Source organism: Postia placenta, assembly GCF_002117355.1.
Source record: "Postia placenta MAD-698-R-SB12 unplaced genomic scaffold POSPLAscaffold_12, whole genome shotgun sequence".
Taxonomy (NCBI): domain Eukaryota; kingdom Fungi; phylum Basidiomycota; class Agaricomycetes; order Polyporales; family Adustoporiaceae; genus Rhodonia; species Rhodonia placenta.
In genome coordinates, this window is record NW_020169843.1 from 611,092 (window position 1) to 631,188 (window position 20,097).

General features: G+C 51.1%; 3 protein-coding genes and 1 non-coding gene across 4 annotated transcripts; 2 read left to right on the forward strand and 2 right to left on the reverse strand.

Annotated features, from left to right (window-relative positions):
• Positions 1-8,286: 8,286 nt before the first annotated feature.
• On the reverse strand, positions 8,287-10,425 carry POSPLADRAFT_1048716 (hypothetical protein; the record flags this gene model as incomplete). Its single annotated transcript, XM_024479579.1, has 11 exons — positions 8,287-8,427; positions 8,493-8,675; positions 8,784-8,878; positions 8,934-9,035; positions 9,141-9,369; positions 9,431-9,497; positions 9,551-9,735; positions 9,766-9,800; positions 9,943-10,005; positions 10,063-10,244; positions 10,301-10,425. The coding sequence occupies 11 exons, from the start codon at positions 10,423-10,425 to the stop codon at positions 8,287-8,289; spliced, it is 1,407 nt and encodes a 468-aa protein (XP_024336183.1).
• Positions 10,426-10,568: 143 nt separating this feature from the next.
• Positions 10,569-10,641, reverse strand: POSPLADRAFT_t123. The gene has a single exon. It is a non-coding gene; the product is annotated as a tRNA-Arg (tRNA).
• A 936-nt stretch (positions 10,642-11,577) lies between these two features.
• On the forward strand, positions 11,578-11,857 carry POSPLADRAFT_1059578 (hypothetical protein; the record flags this gene model as incomplete). Its single annotated transcript, XM_024481175.1, has 2 exons — positions 11,578-11,681; positions 11,737-11,857. 2 exons carry the CDS (start codon positions 11,578-11,580, stop codon positions 11,855-11,857), a joined length of 225 nt encoding a protein of 74 aa, XP_024336184.1.
• Positions 11,858-13,374: 1,517 nt separating this feature from the next.
• Positions 13,375-19,738, forward strand: POSPLADRAFT_1067176 (hypothetical protein; the record flags this gene model as incomplete). The annotated part of the gene is made up of 12 exons (XM_024482154.1): positions 13,375-13,992; positions 14,048-14,248; positions 14,321-14,723; positions 15,054-15,438; positions 15,498-15,678; positions 15,733-15,760; positions 15,818-16,065; positions 16,143-16,306; positions 16,359-18,700; positions 18,747-18,920; positions 19,005-19,384; positions 19,426-19,738. The coding sequence occupies 12 exons, from the start codon at positions 13,375-13,377 to the stop codon at positions 19,498-19,500; spliced, it is 5,199 nt and encodes a 1,732-aa protein (XP_024336185.1). The 3' UTR covers positions 19,501-19,738.
• Positions 19,739-20,097: the final 359 nt, after the last annotated feature.

The following is a 20,097-nucleotide window of genomic DNA, read 5'->3' on the forward strand; positions in this document are numbered from 1 at the left end:
CAAGGGGGTGAAAGGCCGAACCAGGGAGGATCTGGGAAGGATGACTTCTGCGCCAGAATCAAGGTGCTCTCTGCTGACAAGAAGCGGGAACTGTACGAGGAACTCATGCTGGAGGATTTTCGAAGGGGCAGGGTGAGCCAACGCAATCACTGCCCATATCCATTTCACTGTCCCGTGTAATTCTAGTAGTCCGAAATGATCATGCTCTGCACATTCTAATTACTGTGGGATGAAAAGACGTTGAGGCGCGCACTTTCATTGATAGCGGCACAACCGGAATCTTCATCAGCCCGAGATTTGTCCGAGAGCATCAGCTTCAGACAAAACCTCTTCCCTGACCCATCCCCATTTTCAATGTGGACGGAACTCTGAACAAAGAAGTGCTTATCACATGAAGAGCCCTCTTATTGTACAAGATAAGCGGAGAACCCCAATTTGTCAAAGCCTACATTGGTAACATTGGCAAAAAAGACATCATCTTTGGCCATACCTGGCTCAAGCTCAAAAACCCCAAGATAGACTGGAAGACCGGACGGGTTGAACTGAACCATCGGTGGACAAAGGAAGAGACCAGGGCCTGGAAGATGGACCTGTACCAAAGGCAAGTGGCTCAGCTAGAACTGAAGAAGGCCGTGACTACCCTGCTTCCAGAACCAACAGAAGACAAACTCCTCGTTATTCCCACCTCAGAGCATGCAACACTCCCCAAACGAAAGACTAGTGGCACAGCAGGATACAACATCTCTGCTGTGCACCACCTCATTATCCCAGCCCGGCGGCGTGGTCTGGTAGGCACTGACCTTATCTTGGCCATCCCCGAAGGACACTATGGAAGAATTGCACCCCGGTCTGGTCTAGTGCTAAAAGAAATCAATGTTGCTGCAGGAGTAATCGACTACCGAGGCAAGGTCTTAGTCCTGATGGTCAATAACTCTGACTCCCCGTTCACCATCAAAGCTGGTGACTGAATCGCTCAGCTCATCCTTGAGTGAATAAGCACCCCACTGGTAATACTATCCGGCTCTATCAACGAAACAGAACGTGGGGAGGACAGTTTTGGGTCAACGGGTATTGCATCCATCGAGAAACAAGCTGAGGACATCGGTGATGATGAGTTTATCATTTCTTACTTATCAGGAACACCGATGATCACCAAGTACGAGAAACAGGAACCTCTGGCAGTAAGGGATGTCCTGCTCAAGGAGCGACTTCCCGAATTCTTGTCGGGCTATAAACAACTCCACAATGGCATGATCTGAAAGGTTCACCACGACATTGGATGCATCACAACATTCACTGAACTTGCTGCCTCGAACACCCAAGGCAAGACAGACAAGATGCTACAAGAGATGGTACCATCCTACCTGCACAATCTACTCCCCGTCTTCGACAAAGGCACCACAGCACGACTCCCGGACCACACCGAGTACAACCACGAGATCAACCTCAAAGAGGGCTTTGTGGACATGAAGCAACAAGTCTATCCGCTCAACCCACAGCAGCAACAGAAACTCAACAAGTTCCTCAAAGAGAACTTGAGTAAAGGGTACATCCGCCCTTTGAAATCCCCTCTGGCAAGTCCATTCTTCTTTGTTGGTAAAAAGGACGGTTCACTACGCCCCTGTCAAGACTACTGACTACTGAATGAAAACATGGTCAAGGATCGATACCTGCTTCCGCTTATATCGGACCTCCTCGACAAGATGAAGCACACCAAGGTATTTACAAAGATGGACCTTCGCGCTGGATACAATAACATCCAAATCAAAAATGGGAACGAATGGAAGGCAGCGTTCATCATACCAGTAACTGACGGTAAACTGCTGTAGTTATATGAACCAATGGTGATGTTCTTTGGGCTGTGTAATTCTCCTGCTATGTTCCAGTGGATGATGAACACAATATTCGCAGACATGCTTGAAAAAGGCTGGCTCTGCATCTACATGGATGACATCCTTATCTTTTCCCAGGACAAGGTGGAACACAAGGAAAGGACATGACATGTCATCGAATGACTTCGACAACACAATCTCTACCTCAAACCAGAGAAATGCACCTTTGATGTCACCGAAGTTGGATTCCTCGACATGATCATCCAACCAGGCAAAATTGCAATGGACCCTGTCAAACTAGTGGGCATTGCAGACTGGCCAGTGCCATCCAATCTCAGGCAAGTATGTGCCTTTGTTGGATTCGGGAACTTTTACCAGTGGTTCATCAAAGGCTTCTCGGACAAGGCGCAACTGCTGGTCGCTCTTACTCGGAAGAATGTTGCCTAGACATGGGGACCTGACTAGCAGAAGGCTTTCAAAACTCTCAAAAAGGTGTTCCTCAAGGTGCCAGTGCTGCGCATGCCAGATCCTGACCAACCCTTTGCTATTGAAACCAATGCCTCTAAGTTTGCAACTGGTGCAGTCCTTTGACAGCGGGATGACAATTGTCATGACTTGAGGTCAAGTGACAGGGGAAAACCAAACAAGGGATGCTGAGGGCGTTTGACTGGGTCTCACCGAAGCGATGGTGAGCTATGCTCAAACCTAAGGCTAGGGACAAGATAGTGTATTAGTTAGTGAAGTAAGGAAAAGATACAAAGGGAGCTTACTGACCTAGGGACAAGAGGTCGAAACTGAGGTCCCTAGGGCAGCAGAGGCCGTCTTATATACAGGAGAAGATAAGGGTAGGCTTTGCGCATTGGTCCGTGCACAGCTGGTCCGTGCACAGCATGCTAACGCAGCCCTGGGGGCCAGTGAGTCATAGCAGCTGTGTCATCGGAGCCTGGGCTATGTCACACACTGCCATCCTATCTAATCTAATCTACAGGAGAATGTGATATGCCGGTGAGGCTTGTCCATTTGAGCGTACAGTACAGAGGTCGCGGGTTCGAGCCCTCGCAGAAAGGAAAAAAATTAAAAAATGGCTAGACATCATGTCAACTTGTGACACTCAAAGCCTCAATGCAGCAGAGAGAAATGAGAACATCTACAACAGAGAGTTATACGCAGTAGTCCATGCTCTAGATGAGTGGAGACACTACCTCATTGGCAGCCCATACCCAGTGACAATTCTCAGCGATCACAGGAATCTCACATCTCAGAAACAAACCAAGGACATGAACTGCCATCAAGCACGTTGGGAAAGTAAACTGACTGAGTTTGACTTCTGCCTTGTACACATTGCAGGAACCCAGATGGTGCAAAGCGATGCTCTTTTGTGCCGACCTGACCACAACGACAGCTCTAATGACAACACCAACGTCATCATGCTCCCACCAGAAGTATGGGTGGCCGCCATCAACATCGACACCCGCGACATCATCCTTTCCTTTAAGGATGACCCTATAATGAAGGAAGGCCTAACTGCGGCACACAGCAGGGGAACTCTGTGCACCGGAACGGACTGGTCCATCAATGATGACCTCCTCCTGTATCAGGATTGGGTCTATGTACCCCCAGATGAGTCTCTTCGCAAACGTCTTGTCTCCCACTATCACGACCTCCCCTCCGCAGGACACCCCGGCATTCAGAAAACCCTCCTTAGCTTGCGCCGTGACTACTGGTGGCTGAGCATGGCCCAGTTTGTTGCTCGCTATATTAACGGCTGTGGCATCTGCCAGCAAATGAAGGTCAACACGCATCCAGCCCATCCACCCATCACCCCCATTCAACCTTACGCAAATGCCAAGCCGTTCAGCACCTTTTCATGCAACTATATCACTGATTTGCCACCATCCAATGACTTCGACTCAATTTTGGTTGTAGTGGACCATGACCTTACAAAGGGGGTAATTTTCATCCCATGTAACAAAACAATTGATGCTCTTGGAATGGCAGACGCAATGTACTGAGAGGTCTACAAGTGGTTTGGACTCCCAAACAAAATCATCAGTGACCGAGGACCGCAATTCATGTCCAAAGTCTTCCAGGAACTCTGCAAAATGACGGGAGTTCAATCAGCCATGAGTACGGCATTCCACCCGCAAACTGATGGTGAGACAGAGCGAGTGAACCAGGAGCTGGAGATCTACCTCCGCTGCTTCACTGCCAATAATCCAGATAAGTGGGCTGACCATCTTCACACCGCACAATTTGCTCACAACTCCCGCAAGCATTCCACAATGAAGGCATCCCCATTCAAACTCATGATGGGATACAAACCTCATGGAATACCCACCACTCACCCTGGATCAAACATGCCACAAGCGGCTTATCACCTCAAGGTGTCACGAGTTGGTACAGCATCTAGCTGTTTTTTAATTTTTTCCTTTTCGCAGGCTTGAACCTGCAACCTCTGTGCTATACACTCGAATGAACAAGTCATTATCTACTGTACAATTAGATTAGATGGGATGGCAGTGCGTGACGTAGCTCAGGCTCCGCTAACACAGCTGCCCTGACTTACTGGCCCCTGGGGCTGCATCAGCATGCTGTGCACGGACCAGCTGCACATGGACCAGTGTGCATGGCCTGCCCTTATCTTCCCCTGTATATAAGCCAGCCTCTGCTGCCCTAGGGACCTCAGTTTCAACCTCTTGTCCCTAGCCTTAGGTTTGAGCATGCTCACCATTGCTTTGGTCAATCCAGTCGAACACCCCCAGTGCTTTGTTAGGTTTTCCCCTGTCGCTTGATCTCAAGTTGCGACACAAGGACTTGCAAAACATCCATGAAGAAGCACATGCGGCAATGGAGATGGCCCAGAACATTCTGGCCAAGAAAGTAAAAAGGAAGGGGGGTTCCTTCCATAAAGGTCAGCTGGTATGGCTAGACTCCCAGAACTTGAAGCTGCTATACCCATCCAGGAAGCTAGCTCCAAGGCGAGAAGGGCCGTTCAAAGTTCTAGACAAGGTCAGGACAGTCACATACAAGCTAGACCTCCCTAGCACCTGGCGAGTCCACCCCGTTTTCCACGGATGGCTTCTATCTCCTTATTCAGAGATGGAGATCCATGGTCTGAACTATGCAAGGCCACCTCCTGACCTTATCAAAGGTGAAGATAACTATGAGGTCAAAGCCATCATTGGACATCAGGAGAACAAGCAGAAGCAATGCCACCAGTACAGAGTCAGGTGGAAGAGTTACTCATCCACTAACAATTCATGGAAACCTGCAAAGAACTTGGCAGGAACTGCAGATAGGATCCTAGATGACTATAAGACAAAGAAGAACTTGAACTAAGTCAACAGCAGCTCTACCCAGTCGCTACACCCCCACTTGTATCAACATGTTTACCCTCTCCTTCCTCAACCAGTTCAATGCTCCCTCCACCAAGGGCAGCAAGAAAATTGCAATCTACACCCCTAAGCACTCCCATGTTGCTGATAAGACATTGCTAACCCTTCTTCTCAACAATCCCACCGAAGTCTTCAACAAGCTCAAAGCTCACAACCCCAAGGTAATGAACACCACTAACCAAGCTGTGTTGGAGGCATACCTATCAGCCTGCCTCGAATATGACAAACACGTCAAGGTGGCTAATGATGTGATCAATCACCACAAATGATTGCTCCACGAGCAGGATGACTGTGTACTTACTAAGCTTATCCACCTCAATAATTTGCAGGTGGCTAACCAATTTCAACCACTCCTACCATGTACTATCTGTGCACAACACACAAAGTTCATCCCGCACACCATCCTCACTGCATACCTTTCCCTACCCACACCCCTACCGATGTCCACCTTTAGACATTGTCACGGGCCAGAAGTGTTTGGCACCTGAACATTGATATTGGAAGCAAATAACCCTCATTTCATATTTTGTCCTATACTGGAAAGTCAACTGGAAGAATCAAACCCATACAAATCTTTTAAACCACTATACAGAGCTATAAAGCATAACCACTCCTATAAAATTAATTCTATCAGGGGTCTGATACAACAGTTTTTACTCCTATGTTGATTCCTGACTCATAGATAACAAGTGAGGGCTTATGGACAGTGCATTGTCCGGAAGATCGAGCAAGGAAGTTGAGAATAACCACTACCCCAAGCGAAGAGAAGCAGAGACTTGAATTGGTAGCCAGGTCAAACTTAGGGTTCAACCAACTAATGGTACAACTATTTATACAAGTACTGGCTACACACGGACCATCGTGTCTATGTGGTCATGTTAGTAAAGAGAGAAACATAGTGGTACGATACCAGATATGAAGTGCACACAAACCGCATTATGTAAGCTACATAATGTTCAACCTGTGGGTGAGCACTAAGACGGGCACCAGTATGGGTGCTAGTAGTGCAAGGAATAGAACAGAAAAACAAATGTTTCAAAAGCCATCATTAAACATCGGGAGAACAATACCACAAGTATTGAATCAGGTGGAAGGGTTACTCATCCACTAATGACTCATGGAAACCCACAAAGAACTCGGTGGGAACTGCGGGGAAAATCCTCCTTGACTACAAAAGAAGGAAGAACCTGAGCTGAAATGGTAGCAGCTCTGTCAAGTTGCTACATCTTAACTTGTATCAACATGTCTACCCTCTTGTTTCTCAATCAATGCTCCCTCCACTGAAGGCGGCAAGAAGCTTTTCATATACACCCCTAAGCATTCCCATGTTGCCAATAAAATGTTGCTAACTCTTCTTCTTGACAATCCCACTGAAGTATTTGCCAAACTCAATGTCGTGACTTGAAGTCAAGCGACAGGGAAATGAACAAACCAAAAGCCCAGGGGTGTTTGACTGGGTATTGACTGAAGTGATCAATGAGCAAAGCTCGAGTTCAAGGCTAGGGATGAAACATTTGTCTTTTCACTCTATTCCTTGTACTACTAGCGCCCATACTGGCGCCTGTCTTAGCGCTCACCCACAGGTTGAACATTATGTAGCTTACATAATGGGGTCCGTGCGCACTTCGTACTCGGCATCGTACCACTACGTTTCTTTCTTCACTAACACGACCACATAGACACGATGGTCCGTGCGCAGTCGGTACTTGTATAAGTAGTTGTACCATTAGTTGGTCGAACCCTAAGTTCGACCTGGTTATTCATTCAAGTCTCTGCTCCTCTTCGCTTGGGGTAGTGGTCATTCTCGACTCCCTCGCTCGATCTTCAGGACGACGCACTGTCCATAAGTCCTCGCTCGTCGTCTACGAGTCAGGCATCGATATAGGAGTAAAGACCGTTGTATCACATTTATTCTATTTCTCAATGACCACCCAATCAAATATCAAGCCACCAGTGAGGCTACACATTTGATATCAAGGGTAGCTACAGCAGATGCCCCACTTAGACTTCTATAAATGGTTCTTAAACCTGACTAATTGGCGACAGTCACTGGTTCTCACGCATGTTGGCCTACTGGCATTCACCCGAGAGGACACCCAAGCAAGATGAGACATGTGATACAGGATGTGACATACTACATGTAGTATTTTTAATATGTAGGGGTTATCTGGAGGATTTGAATAGTCCAACAGGCATAATATTTGATGAAGGGGGTGAGCTGTTCTTAAATGTGTGGACAGGAGTGCACTCTACTCATGACAGGATTGTGCGGCAGGTGGTACAGGATCTCTGGCAGCTAGGGACCGGATCACTGACCGGGGTGGACCAAAACGAGTGCCGGGGCAGGCATCAGGGCAATTTGGCACAGGCAGGAAGCTTATCTGATTTGACTGATTTGCGATCCCAAATGACATTATCTACTCACGCAACGCGAAATGAATCTGGCTCAAGTGGGCCGGCAGCTAACCTGGGGCGGGAATCTGACTTTTTGTCCCCGGGTTAGGTGCAGGTTCAGGCGGGGTTAAGTGAAAATTGGGTCCCTGTGGGTGGTTGTGGCGAGGGGTGGCGGAATCGGAGACTGCAGGATGCTGAGAGGGGGTGCTGAGGGCCTGTCTGACGTGCTCGTTATTACTCTGCATGTACCATGTTGTACGGAGTCTAAACCATCGCATTCAAAAAAAAGTGAACATTGGGTGAAGCGTGGGTTCATAGAGTTGCCTACCTGTGTAGCATAAGACTGCAGTAAATCTTTTGTGAAACCCTTGAATTCGCGGGAGGCACTGAATAGCTGTCCTCTCCCGAGCGCCGATCTGTTTAGTCCGCATACTCGGAGCTCTGACGAGATCGTAAACTCGTCTCCTTCTACCTCAGGCTAGCCATTGGATTATCCAACTCCCCGCCACCTCTTCGCTTCCGACGATCCCATCTTGCCAACTCTTATCCACTTGCGAGCTCAGAAACCTGTCTCCCACTACTGAAAAAATCTCTATCCCGCGACCATCAGGATATATGACAAGAGGAAAGACGTCTCCCGTACGTCGGACTCGAAGCTCGCGGGTTCATGTAGTGCAACAAGTCTGTATCTTCCTCTTTTTGTAGGCACGCTTGTTCGGAGCAGGCGCTGCGGCCGTACCGGTGGGCGTTGACGATCGTGAGGGTTTCTTCTCTTCCGACTTGTCCACCGCTTCGATGCCCCTCTTCTATAACGACGTGATATATGTCAGCTATAACGCCGAAGACCTTCCATAATTCAGCAAGGCTTGACCTTGCCCTTCGGTCCCTTTGTCTTGATCTCCTCGGCTTGCTTCTGCTCGGCGTCTTTCTCAATCATACCCAGCAACGCGTTGCACCTACGCTGCAGCTTTTGTGGGCTCCGATTCTTGAAGAACCAATCGAAGCGGAAGACGGGGAATTCTGTGATATCCTTCTTGATCCTTTCGTATATGTGCTCTGCGCGCACGCCGTAGTGGTTTAGTCGGCAGAGGAGATACCTGTCCTCCTCTTACGAGTTCTCCTTACCATTTGTGAATTCTAGCTCCTGCATGGGCTATCGCACAGTCGCAATCTTCTTCGATAGCAATTGTTCGAGGTTTGACCACTTGTGACGCTTTGCTTCCCCTTCTTCAATGCGAGCCTTCATACGAGGATACTCTAAGGATACGCAAACTTAGGCTGAGGGAGCTTTGCAACATTCGATGTCACGCACTGGCAAGCTCCTTCCACTTCTTCTCAAAGACTGGATAGTACGCAGCTACCTCATCCGATGTCTTGTCCTGGATTCCAAACGCGAGCAGCTCAGTCATCCGTCCTTTTAAGGCATGCGGCTGGTTAAAGTACGCCGAGACATTCCAGACAGAAACTCACCATCCATATGTTTCTGAGGCACGGATGAATTGCTGGAAGTCATGCTTACTCCAATCCTCAAAGCCCTCGGCAGCCAGTTCTTCCTTCTCCTGCTGCTGCTCCTCTGTGAGCGGCTCGACTGAGGTATTACAAGTCAATGAAGGAACAACATAGTACGCAACGACTGACTGATCGATGTCGATGGACTGCTGGGCTGCCAGTCGCTCGGCCTCGAGCTTCTCTGGCGTGTCCTCGGGACCACCAGGTTCACGCAAAGTAGCGGGGATATCGTTCGCCCGCTGCCAGCAAAAGAAAAAAGGTGAAACGGGCATACCGAGGAACTTCCATCAAAGTACTGACCTTGTGCGCAGCAAGCTCCTGTTTCTGGAGCTCGGCGAGTCGTGATGAGAAGAACTGGAAGTCTTGCCTGCACTGATGGTTAGGGAACAACGATGGCCGAGGGAAGGCAATCGTACTTACATTTGAATCCGTGTCGGTGCCCGAGGCATCTTAGGTGCCTTCTCGGTCTTTGAGGGTCCGGCTCGCATCGTCTCCTTAAAGTAACTGTCGACCGAGTAGTTAAGCTTCCGCTTGCACTTGGACAACGCCAAAGGGTTGAACTGCAGAGCTTTCCGCTGCTGCAAACCCAGTTCGATCAGTATATTCTGTGCGTGTCCCAGGAAGAGATCACTCACTCCGGCACGGAAGTCCTCGCCCTCCCATTGAGATCCTCAAAGGTCAACCCTTCATACTTAGAGTTGAGCTCGGTCGTCCGCGCTTCGCCTCGCTGAATGATAGCTTCGATATCATCGTTGATCATCTGGCTAGTTGAATGTCAACTCAGAGCGTAAGATGCGAGCACATGGACTTACTCGAGTTTACCATGGTTTCGGCACCATGCGCAATCATCTCAAGACGGTCCTCTTTGTTCGCCGCTGACGGTTATAACGGGTAAGTTGTCGTATATGGAGAAGACTGCACTGTGATCGTACCCTTTGTGTGCTGCATGCGACCCTGCTGCATGACAAGCTGATCTAGACGCAATGCCTGAGCGGTACGCTCAAGCATACGCTCCTCCACGCTGCCCTCGGTGATGAATCGGAAGACGTAGACCTGCTTGGTCTGGCCAATACGGTGTGCACGATCCATGGCCTGCAAATCGGCCCGGGAATTCCTAGAGCGAGTATGTTTCGGATTGAAGCTCACGGCATTAGAGATAACACAATTCACAAATCGCTGTCGTAGAGCACGACAATGTCCGCGGTAGTCACATTGATGCCAAGGCCACCAGCACGCGTAGTGAGGAGGAAGATGAACTTGTCGCTATCTGGCTTATTGTACTCGTCGATAGCCATAGTACGATCCTCGTGAGTGGTTCCGCCATCGATGCGACACTACTCTGTAGAATAGATCTATGATTTATGGGTTCATGGTACATAAGTGATAAGGGCTTACTGTAGCTTCGGAAAAAAACGATGAGCCCATTTGTGTAACCGAATACCCCCGGCGGGACTCGAACCCGCAGCCTCCAGATTAGAAGTCTGACGTCATAGCCATTAGACAACGGGGGCTCACGTCTTATCTCTCCTAGAAGAGTATATAATATTATCATCCAAGATATTGACATCGATGTATCCAATCGACAGACATCGAGACCAGCGCTGTAAAAGCGTAGTGCAGAGCGTTGTCCGAAGTTGGTCGAAAAGGTGTCGAAGACTTGTCGACTAGCTAGATTAACGAAAAGAGAATGAAAGGCCGCGTGATCTGACTGTATGCGCGCGTACGAGACGACAGTAAAACACAAAGTGTGCTCGAACGACGACCTGTATGCGAAAACACGAAGCGTATCCGAATGATAACGCACGAACACGATAAAACACAATACGGACTCACGAAGCGTGTCCGGGTGACAACGCACGATATTACTCAATCAACACGAGTGCTTACCTTGTACGCGCGACGTACTGGTCCCTCGTCTATATACCGATCAAATGATATGGCTAATGTGCAAGGGTAAGCGAGTAAAGAGTAGAAGAGAAGATGGGGGTTCTGGGGAGAGAGGGAAGTTGCATTTTTTGACGACCACATCGGTTTATAAGAGTGCGATGCAGTGTTGACAGGTATGACATCAGACACGACTTGAGAGGAGAATGACGCACATAAACGAGACCGATCAAGACAATTTCTAAAAAGGGTAAACGCCTTCCTAACCGAGGTAGAGGCCCCGTCCCGGTCAATGACAAGCTAGACTCGACATCGTCAGCTCGAATCCACAACTGGGTATGACTCGGCTACTCGAAAGTGATGCCCCGACGCGTCACACTATCTGCCGTCCTCAGATGCGTGACGACGCCGGCACCCTCGAGCCCGCTGCTTCATCTTCCCTTCGAAGCCGTCTTCGCAAGCCCTAGAGTGGGAGAGGACAGATACACGTGCATACTTTCATGCTTGACCGTTTGCAACGCAGAATAAGAAAGGAAAATAATTTTGAAAAGGAGACCGTATTCATGGACGTTATTCTTCTGTCCTCAGAGCGACTTTCCCCACCACAGGGCCAGCTGCAGGGCTTCGCAGAGGAGGGAGGTGGTGGCGAAACAGATGGAAACCCGGGGTATGTGTAAGGCTAGATCCGCTAACGGGAGCGCTCATCACAGGTCTCTGTTCAGGACGGGGACCGGAGGAGGCCTGGGGAGAACCCTTCAGATGAGTGCTGCCGCCGATATGGGAAATATCGAGGAAGAACACCGAGGATTTCAGATTGAGTACGCGACTGTACACGCACGCTAAGCCGGGGCTCTCGGGAGTATCTCGGATATCTGCGTTGGCCTGAGATAGCCACTGGCAAGCGCCGCGAGCAAGGAGTTTTCGGTATAGGCGGGAACAATGTGCGCAGCCATATCGTCTATTGCATGGCCATGGCGGCTATCATGCAAAGGCATATGTACTTCTTGCTTTCAGTGCGCAGAACAACAGCGGTCTGGCCAGCTCGCATGTATTTGACGTGTGACCAGAAAATACAAGGCTTCGACGCATGGCCAGCGCGTATCCGTAGGACACTCGGGCATGCGGAGAAGAGGGGGGACTGGCCACGAAGTCTGACATGCCATCGTGATGTCGTCAACTGGTATTGTCATTTGGTCTGTGCATTCCCGGAACGTATACGATAATAATCGCGGAGCCAATACGGTCGTCCAATGCTCAGACGAAAGACAATTGCGTTGTCAGGGTCCGCTTGCTGCTCACCTATGAGCAAGAGAGCAGACAATTGAAATACGAGCCTTATAGGGACGATTTTCGTAGATTACTGGACAATGGTAGGTCCTTAGGAAGTATCCATAAATCCTTAGTCGCTGTTAGGCTTACAAATTAGCATGGCCAAGGTCGGTCTCACTGCGTTCGTTCCAAAAGGTGTGTCCACTAATCTTGAAGGCGAAGATATGTCGAGAAGAGGTCCACATGCGCCTTCACCATAGTGATACGACTTTTACATTGGCCCTGAGACAGTAGTGTGTACGAGCGAGACCGCACGAGACAGCGCTTGTCAACATGAAGGTGAGACCCGGAATGATCCGTGCTGCTTGAAAGTCTATCTGAGCAATAACCCATTTGCTTGTACGAGAATAACGGCGACCAGCGTACAGCGTATCTGGGGCGATTGCCCGATCGGCGCTTTAGCATTTGGGGGGTGGCGGAGCACGGTGGCGGAGGAAGGAAAACATCATCGGCGACACCGTCACATCGATCACGAGCGAAGGGCACGGATGAGGAAAGACGCTCGTCAGATTGATGGCTCGAACTTGTAGATCGTGTAATTTTGATGCGTTGTGTGTGCGCAAGGGTGTGCTGAAGAGCAATAAACAACGTAGGAAGAGTGGACGCGTTGGAGCTCAACAATATGACTCATATAACTCAATGACTCGATTGGGCAAGCACCCACAATGTGGTGGCACGTGTACCGCGGTGTCTGATGCTCCCGTGAGGAGTATCAGATCCAGACCGATCTGGTATCGTGATCGGGGGCATTACGCCCTGGGAAGGCACAGCCCGCCCCTTTCCCTGTTTCTCTGCTGGTCGGAAGGCATATTGGAGGGAAATCAGGGGGATTTCGGGAGGGACAGGTGAAAGCGTAGAAAAGGGAAGGCCGCGAGGATGTAGCCGGCATGATCGGCGTGGGAGGACGAACTCCGCGACGATATATATTCCCACGCGGAAGAAGAGCTGGAGTGGCTATATTGAAGGACCGCCCATCGGCCTCGCAGCGCGAGGCGCTCTCTCTTCCTCCGGACTCTGTTACCACGACCACCATGCATGGGAGCCCTCCCTCGCGCGGTACTCCCGCTCGTCGAGGTCGCTCGCCCCGGTCATCTACAGCCAGCCCCGGTGGTATCGCACTGCCCGTCCAAAATTCTGCCAAACCTCCCAATACATTTACGACATGTCTCTCCATCTCTGTCGAGGGTGCTGTTCCGATCGAGCGTCTCGAAATTACATCCGCAAACGGGAATGGCGACGCGTCGGCTCAAGCATCGGGCTCAGATTCGAAGAGGGCGCCACGCAAGTCGAAGACCGACGCAATTGCGGCCCTCCAGAGTCATGCCCAATCTTCTGGTCAAGAAGACCTCGCAGATATGGTCAATGAAGATGGAGCAATCCAAATTAATCTGCGGGAAGGTCCACCGATTCCAGTAAAGCCTGCTCTTGATATGTCGACGGTGAAGACCCCCAACCGCCAGTGGGAGGCGCCGCAGAATGTCGAGCGCCCATTTGGTCTCACAGATTGTCCAGTTTTTCGCCCGACCCTAGAGCAGTTCAAGGATCCACTCGCATATATCAAGTCCATTTCTGAGAAAGCCAAAGCATATGGGATGTGTAAAATTGTGCCGCCGCTGGGGTGGGAAATGCCCTTCGTCACCGACACTGAGGTATGTAGAATCCGCCGTTGCGGCTATTTCTCTCGGTCATTTATTTCCACGTCAGAGATTCCGTTTCAAGACACGGCTACAACGTCTGAATTCGATCGAGGCCTCGTCCCGAGCAAAGGTGAATTATTTGGAGCAGCTTTATCGGTTCCACAAGCAGCAGGGGAATCCACGGGTCGTTGTGCCTACAATCAATCACAAGCCTCTAGACTTATGGTTGCTACGCAAGGAGGTGCAGAAACAGGGCGGTTATGAAATGGTGCGATTTTCTTTCTAATCCATCCACGTCATGCTTCAAATTGATTATCGCCACCGCGCATCGAATTTTCAGGTCACTAGGAACAAGAAATGGGCAGATCTCGGTCGCCTGCTTGGCTATAGCGGAATCCCTGGCCTATCTACGCAGATGAAGAATTCATACACCCGTGTTATTTTGCCGTACGAGCACTACCGCGAACGCGTCAGTAAATCCTCCACCCTCTCTCCGAACAAACCACGGGACTCGCAGCTGAACACAAACACAAACATTCAGACAGCCGGCAAGCTCCGCCGCTTGAGCGCCACATCGGCGGGCGATGATAATGACAGTCCCCCGCCGAGTCCCCTGACCGTGACATCGAGCCCGTTGTCTGACCCATCTGACGAGGGTGAGTCTAAGAATGCAGGCAGGGGTCGTGGCGCCGTAGCGCGAATGCGTAGGAACACTCGACACAGCCCCCACGACCAGTCTGCTTGTGAGTGCCTTCTGTACTTTTCCCTCGATATCTCACGGCTGAATGGCGATGAAAAAAGCTGCCCGCAAGGCGTCTGGGTCGCAGGACGTGCTACCATCAACTCTTCCGCGCCTAGAGAAAGGCAAAGGCACTGCCTTGACTACTGAGGTCAGCTATTTTTACTACCTGTACTGACGTGCGTAGTAATTTAAACCATAGCTTGATTGCGAGATCTGCTTGAGGAAAGATCACGAAACCGAGATGCTGCTCTGCGATGGATGCGACTGTGGTGAGCCAGCCCTCATTTATGTTCCGATCCGTTCAGTAAAATCATGGAGCGGCATCTGTCAGGCTTCCACATGTTTTGCCTTGACCCGCCGTTGACAACGATCCCGAAGGGGCAATGGTTTTGTCACACCTGTCTCTGCGGCACGGGCGCTGATTTCGGCTTCGACGAGGGCGAAGAGCACAGTCTGTCCAGCTTCCAAGCGCGTGACCTCGAATTCCGGCGGCAGTGGTTCAAGAGGCACCCACCGGCGGGGCGCCAGGGTAATGACGATGGCGATGTCAAGATGGCAGCGCCTCTCGATCCCGATGACCCCAGAATCAATGTCTTTGACGATGTCGTCGTGACGGAGACCGACGTGGAGAACGAATTTTGGCGGCTTGTGCAGTCGCAACACGAGACGGTCGAGGTCGAATATGGCGCTGATGTGCACTCGACAACACATGGCAGGTTGGTCGGCCCCTATTCGGTGGTACTTAATGACGAACATTGACTAGGGTGTTGCACAGCGGTATGCCGACGCTGGAGACCCATCCCCTCGAGTCGTCCTCCAAGGACCCATGGAATTTGAACAATATTCCGATCTTGCCGGATTCGCTCTTGCGATACATTAAGTCGGATATTTCTGGGATGACTGTACCGTGGACATACGTCGGCATGGTCTTCTCGACTTTCTGCTGGCACAACGAGGTATGTCACCGCATTCTCTCTGACGATGACCCCCCTTGATTTACGACATGATAGGATCACTACACGTACAGTATCAACTATAGTGAGTTTTTTTTGCGCATATAGGAAGGCATCTGACCGTGTTAAATGCCTATTTTAGTGCACTGGGGCGAGACGAAGACGTGGTACAGCATCCCGGGCGCCGACGCCGACAAATTTGAGGCAGCTATACGGCGAGAGGCCCCGGATCTATTTGAAGTGCAGCCAGACCTCCTATTTCAGCTAGTAACATTGATGAACCCCAACCGAATCCGGGATGCGGGCGTGGACGTCTATGCATGCAACCAGCGGGCGGGGGAATTCGTCATCACATTCCCGAAGGCATACCATGCAGGGTTCAATCATGGGGTACGTCGGAGTCAGCTCGCCGCTTATCTGGATCTCGTGTTTATTTCCGCTCCGCGAACGTCTGTCGCGCGACACAGCTCAACTTCAATGAAGCCGTGAATTTTGCGCTTCCAGACTGGTTGCCTTTCGATCTCGATTGTGTGAGACGTTACCAGGAGCACCGGAAGCTGCCTGTGTTCTCGCACGATGAACTACTCATCACCATCACGCAACAGAACCAGTCTATTCAGACCGCATTGTGGTATGTTTTAACTTTGCATCTTTAGTATGCCTATCTCACTCGGATTTGTCAGGTTGAATGATAACCTCCAGGAAATGATGGTACGCGAACGACGAATTCGGGATAAGGCCCGATCTCTCGGGCTAAAGGATAGGCCAGAGAAGACGGATCGACCCGAGGACCAATACCAATGCTCCTTCTGCAAGGTATTCTGCTACTTATCGCAGATCACGTGTGATTGCACCACGAAGGTCGTGTGCGTCGATCACATCGACGAGCTGTGCAAGTGCCCAATGACTAATCGCTACTTGCGGCTGCGGTTTGACGACACGGAGATCCAGGACATCCAGATGAAGGTGTCGGACCGCGCAGCCATCCCTTCCACCTGGCGTGCAAAGTTGGATAGGTTGTTGATGGAAAGCGCTCGCCCGTCGCTTCGTAGTCTGCGTGCGCTGATGGCGGAAGGCGAGCGGATAAATTACCCGCTGTCGGAGCTGCATGCATTGCGCAAATGCGTGGTGCGCGCGAACGAATGGGTCGACACTGCGAACTCGTTCCTCATACGCAAGGTCAGCCGGAAGCGCGCTCGCAAGTCACGCGGACGTACTTCAGGTCCATCAGGAGAGATTACTGGCGAGGAAGTCACCGACAAGCCTGAGCGGACGCTCGACGAGCTGTACACCGCGCTTAGCGAAGTAGAAGATCTCGGTTTCGATTGTCAGGAAATCAATGCGCTGAAGGCCCTCGCCAACGAGGCCCAGAAGACGCGCGAAAAAGCGCGTGCATTGCTTCGTCCTAGTAGTGCTGCTCGTGACCGAGAGGCATTCGTACAGGAGTGCGAGCGGCTGCTCATCGAGGGCTCGACGCTTAATGTTCTGGTGGATGAACTCGTAGAGATCGAGAAGATCGTTTCTCGAGAACAGCTTCTCAAGGAGCTAGAGGAAGAGCTGGAGGATGGTCAACTCTCACTGGAGGACATCAGGCAGTTCGCCGCGCGCGCAAGCCAGTGCGAGCTCTCCACAGACAATCCGCAAATGGTGGTTTTGAGCCGAATGCTCCACGCAGGGGAGGAGTGGGAGGCCCGCGTGAAGGACGTCCTCGGCCGCCCGCTGAAGACTGTCGAAGAGCTGGACGAAACCGCGCAAGGCCGCAGCTCTGTCCCCGTCGATGTCGAGCTCGTCGACCGCCTCGTTGCGACTCTTGTTCGGGCGAAAGACTACGAAAAGCAGGCAAAGGCTTGGTTGATGCCGGAGCCCAACGCCGTCAAGCCCAAGGTTCAAGAGGCTGCAAAGCTTGTCACTCGTGCGGAGAAGGACTTCAATATCCCTGCCGTCCAGGACTTGAAGCGGACCGTCGACTTCGCTCTGGACCTCGAGGCACGATGTGACGCAGTGCTCAAGAACCGATATGAACACACAGACGAAGGCGACATCTTCCAAACAATGCTTCAGTGGCGCAAGTATGCAAAGGAGCATCTCACAATGTTCACTTTGTTGAATTTTGACAAGCTCGACAAGCAGTTGGTACAGCACGCCAGGTGGCTGGAGGGTCTACCGTGGTACTGCAGACAGCATCAGGAGGCCCATGGGCAGGCAATTCTCGAGGATGTCATCGAGTCCACTCGACCTGAAGACGATTTGCCCCCCAACGATGAGTACTTCACCTGTATCTGTACCACCCCCGTCCGTCCACCTGCCGCAGGGACTGTGTCAGATGCAGTTCAGTGCGACCATTGTTTCGCCAGGTTCCACGGAGTTTGCGCTGCCAACGGAGGCTCGTGTCCGTTCTGTGATCATCATCACTGGAACGGTACAATTCACAAGGAGCGTTCCTGGCACTGGTGTTACCTTCCGACAATTCTCATGCACGCGCCGGATGTCACTAAGAACTACTCAGAGGACTGGAAGCAGCTCGAAATCATTGTCCATCGCGTCGATCGGCTGTCGCAGGTTATCGGCCAATTCCTGTCCTTCGCTTCACAGCCTGTGAATCAACGTGCCGACTACATACCACAAGTACGTCATTACATGCGTAAGCTTTACCGCATCCAGTTCGCAGTGTCTCCGAATCCGGAAGTTTCGTTTGGGCTCGATCTTGCTGGTTTACACCGCATACTAGCCGGCCAACCCGCTCCCGTTCGCGTCAAGAAGCGAAGACGGCCCAAGTTTACGTTCGGACAAGATGTCGACAAAGATTGGACCGACGGGACTCGTTGCATCTGCAGAGGTCGTACGCCATATCTTGCGGGATACCATCCCGTCGAGTGCGAGTTGTGCAGCAAGTTGTACCACGCTGGGTGTGTGTTCTATCCGCTGGACCCTATGAATGCGACCCGGCCGCGCTTCATGTGCCCTCTGTGTTGCATCCGCAAGAACAGGGCTTATCCTTATTCGGAAGTCCGAGTGCGACATATCGGTAAGTCGCCCCCTCCATGCTGAAGGCCTGACTGACTGTCTTCAAGACAACCCTGCCCAGGAAATGTATGTTGATACTCGGGAGATGTTAGAAACCTTCAGCAAAGACATGATCTATATGAGGTTACCGCCACCTTACACACAGACATTGTTCATTGAACTCATCCGTTTCGTTCCTGGAGTGCCAGAGAATGTGGGGCCTAGGAAATTGTCACCAAGTAGTACGCCCCGGGCACCGGAGCACGCAGTGCGTCCCCACTCCTCACACACAAATGTGCCCCATCCGCACAGCTCTCACCGACCAGCTCCTCCGGTCGTAATTGAGAATGGGCGTGGACCAGCTTCCACAGGTGCCAGTAACCCTCCGCCACCTCCCTGGACGAATCAATTATGGAGCAATGCAGGTGCAACAGCCCCGCCTCCGTTGGCAAGACCCCCAGATCATCTGCGGTCTCCCCATCCAAGTTCGCATATCACTCCGCAAGCAACGCCGCAGCCTTCTCGCAAGCGAAAGTACCCCGATGAAATGCCTCCACCTGATGAGCGTGTGCCTCCAGTGCCATATTCGCCTGCACCTCGTTCGCCCAAACGTCGCCAGGCATCCCACACGCCTCAGCCCGCACCTCGCACAAGTCAAGGTCTCTCTCCTTCTCTTGCCATGATGTTGTCTCCCAATCCCGTCGATGTCCGCACTCCACCACGTCCCCATCCGGGATATTCGGGTAGACCCATGGCCCCAACTATGTCCTCAGGCTCTTCAGGTCGGATCTCAGACGAGAGTCCTCTTCCCTCGGGCTCTAGCCGCAAGCTCGTGTACACGGAAGTGCATGCTGATCGCAACGGCTGGGGACAAGAGCCTTCGCCCATGTACGACCCGCACCGTTCCCCGTCCAATCACTCCAATCACTCCAGGCGCTAGTATGTATCATTCCTTCGGTTATAGTCACTCATGTCGTATATGCTGTATTGTCCCGTCCTCTCGTTTGCTATGTCGTGTACTATTATGCGTTATGGTATCCCCAAGTGTGCTCGTTGGTTAGACTGTGATTGTCTTGCCCTATGCTGGACCGTATACACAGTGATGAATATATCGATTACAAAACTGTGATAAAGTGACTCGAGTGCCGGTGGTCGCTTCTCTTGCCAGTGCGCCTCGAACATAGGCCTGCCGTGATGAATCTGTCGTGTCTACATGGTGATTAAATATGTGTAGAGTACAACGCAAGATAATTGTCCATGCTAATATATATCATGAACCAACGACACCACCCTGTCTTGTCCACACATTATCCACTTCTGTCTTTCGCGTGTCCAACGGCGGTTCAGTCCAGTCCTCTCCTGCCCTATCCGCCCAGTCATCCCCCTCCTCTCCCCATGCTGTCCACTCCTTTTCATCCA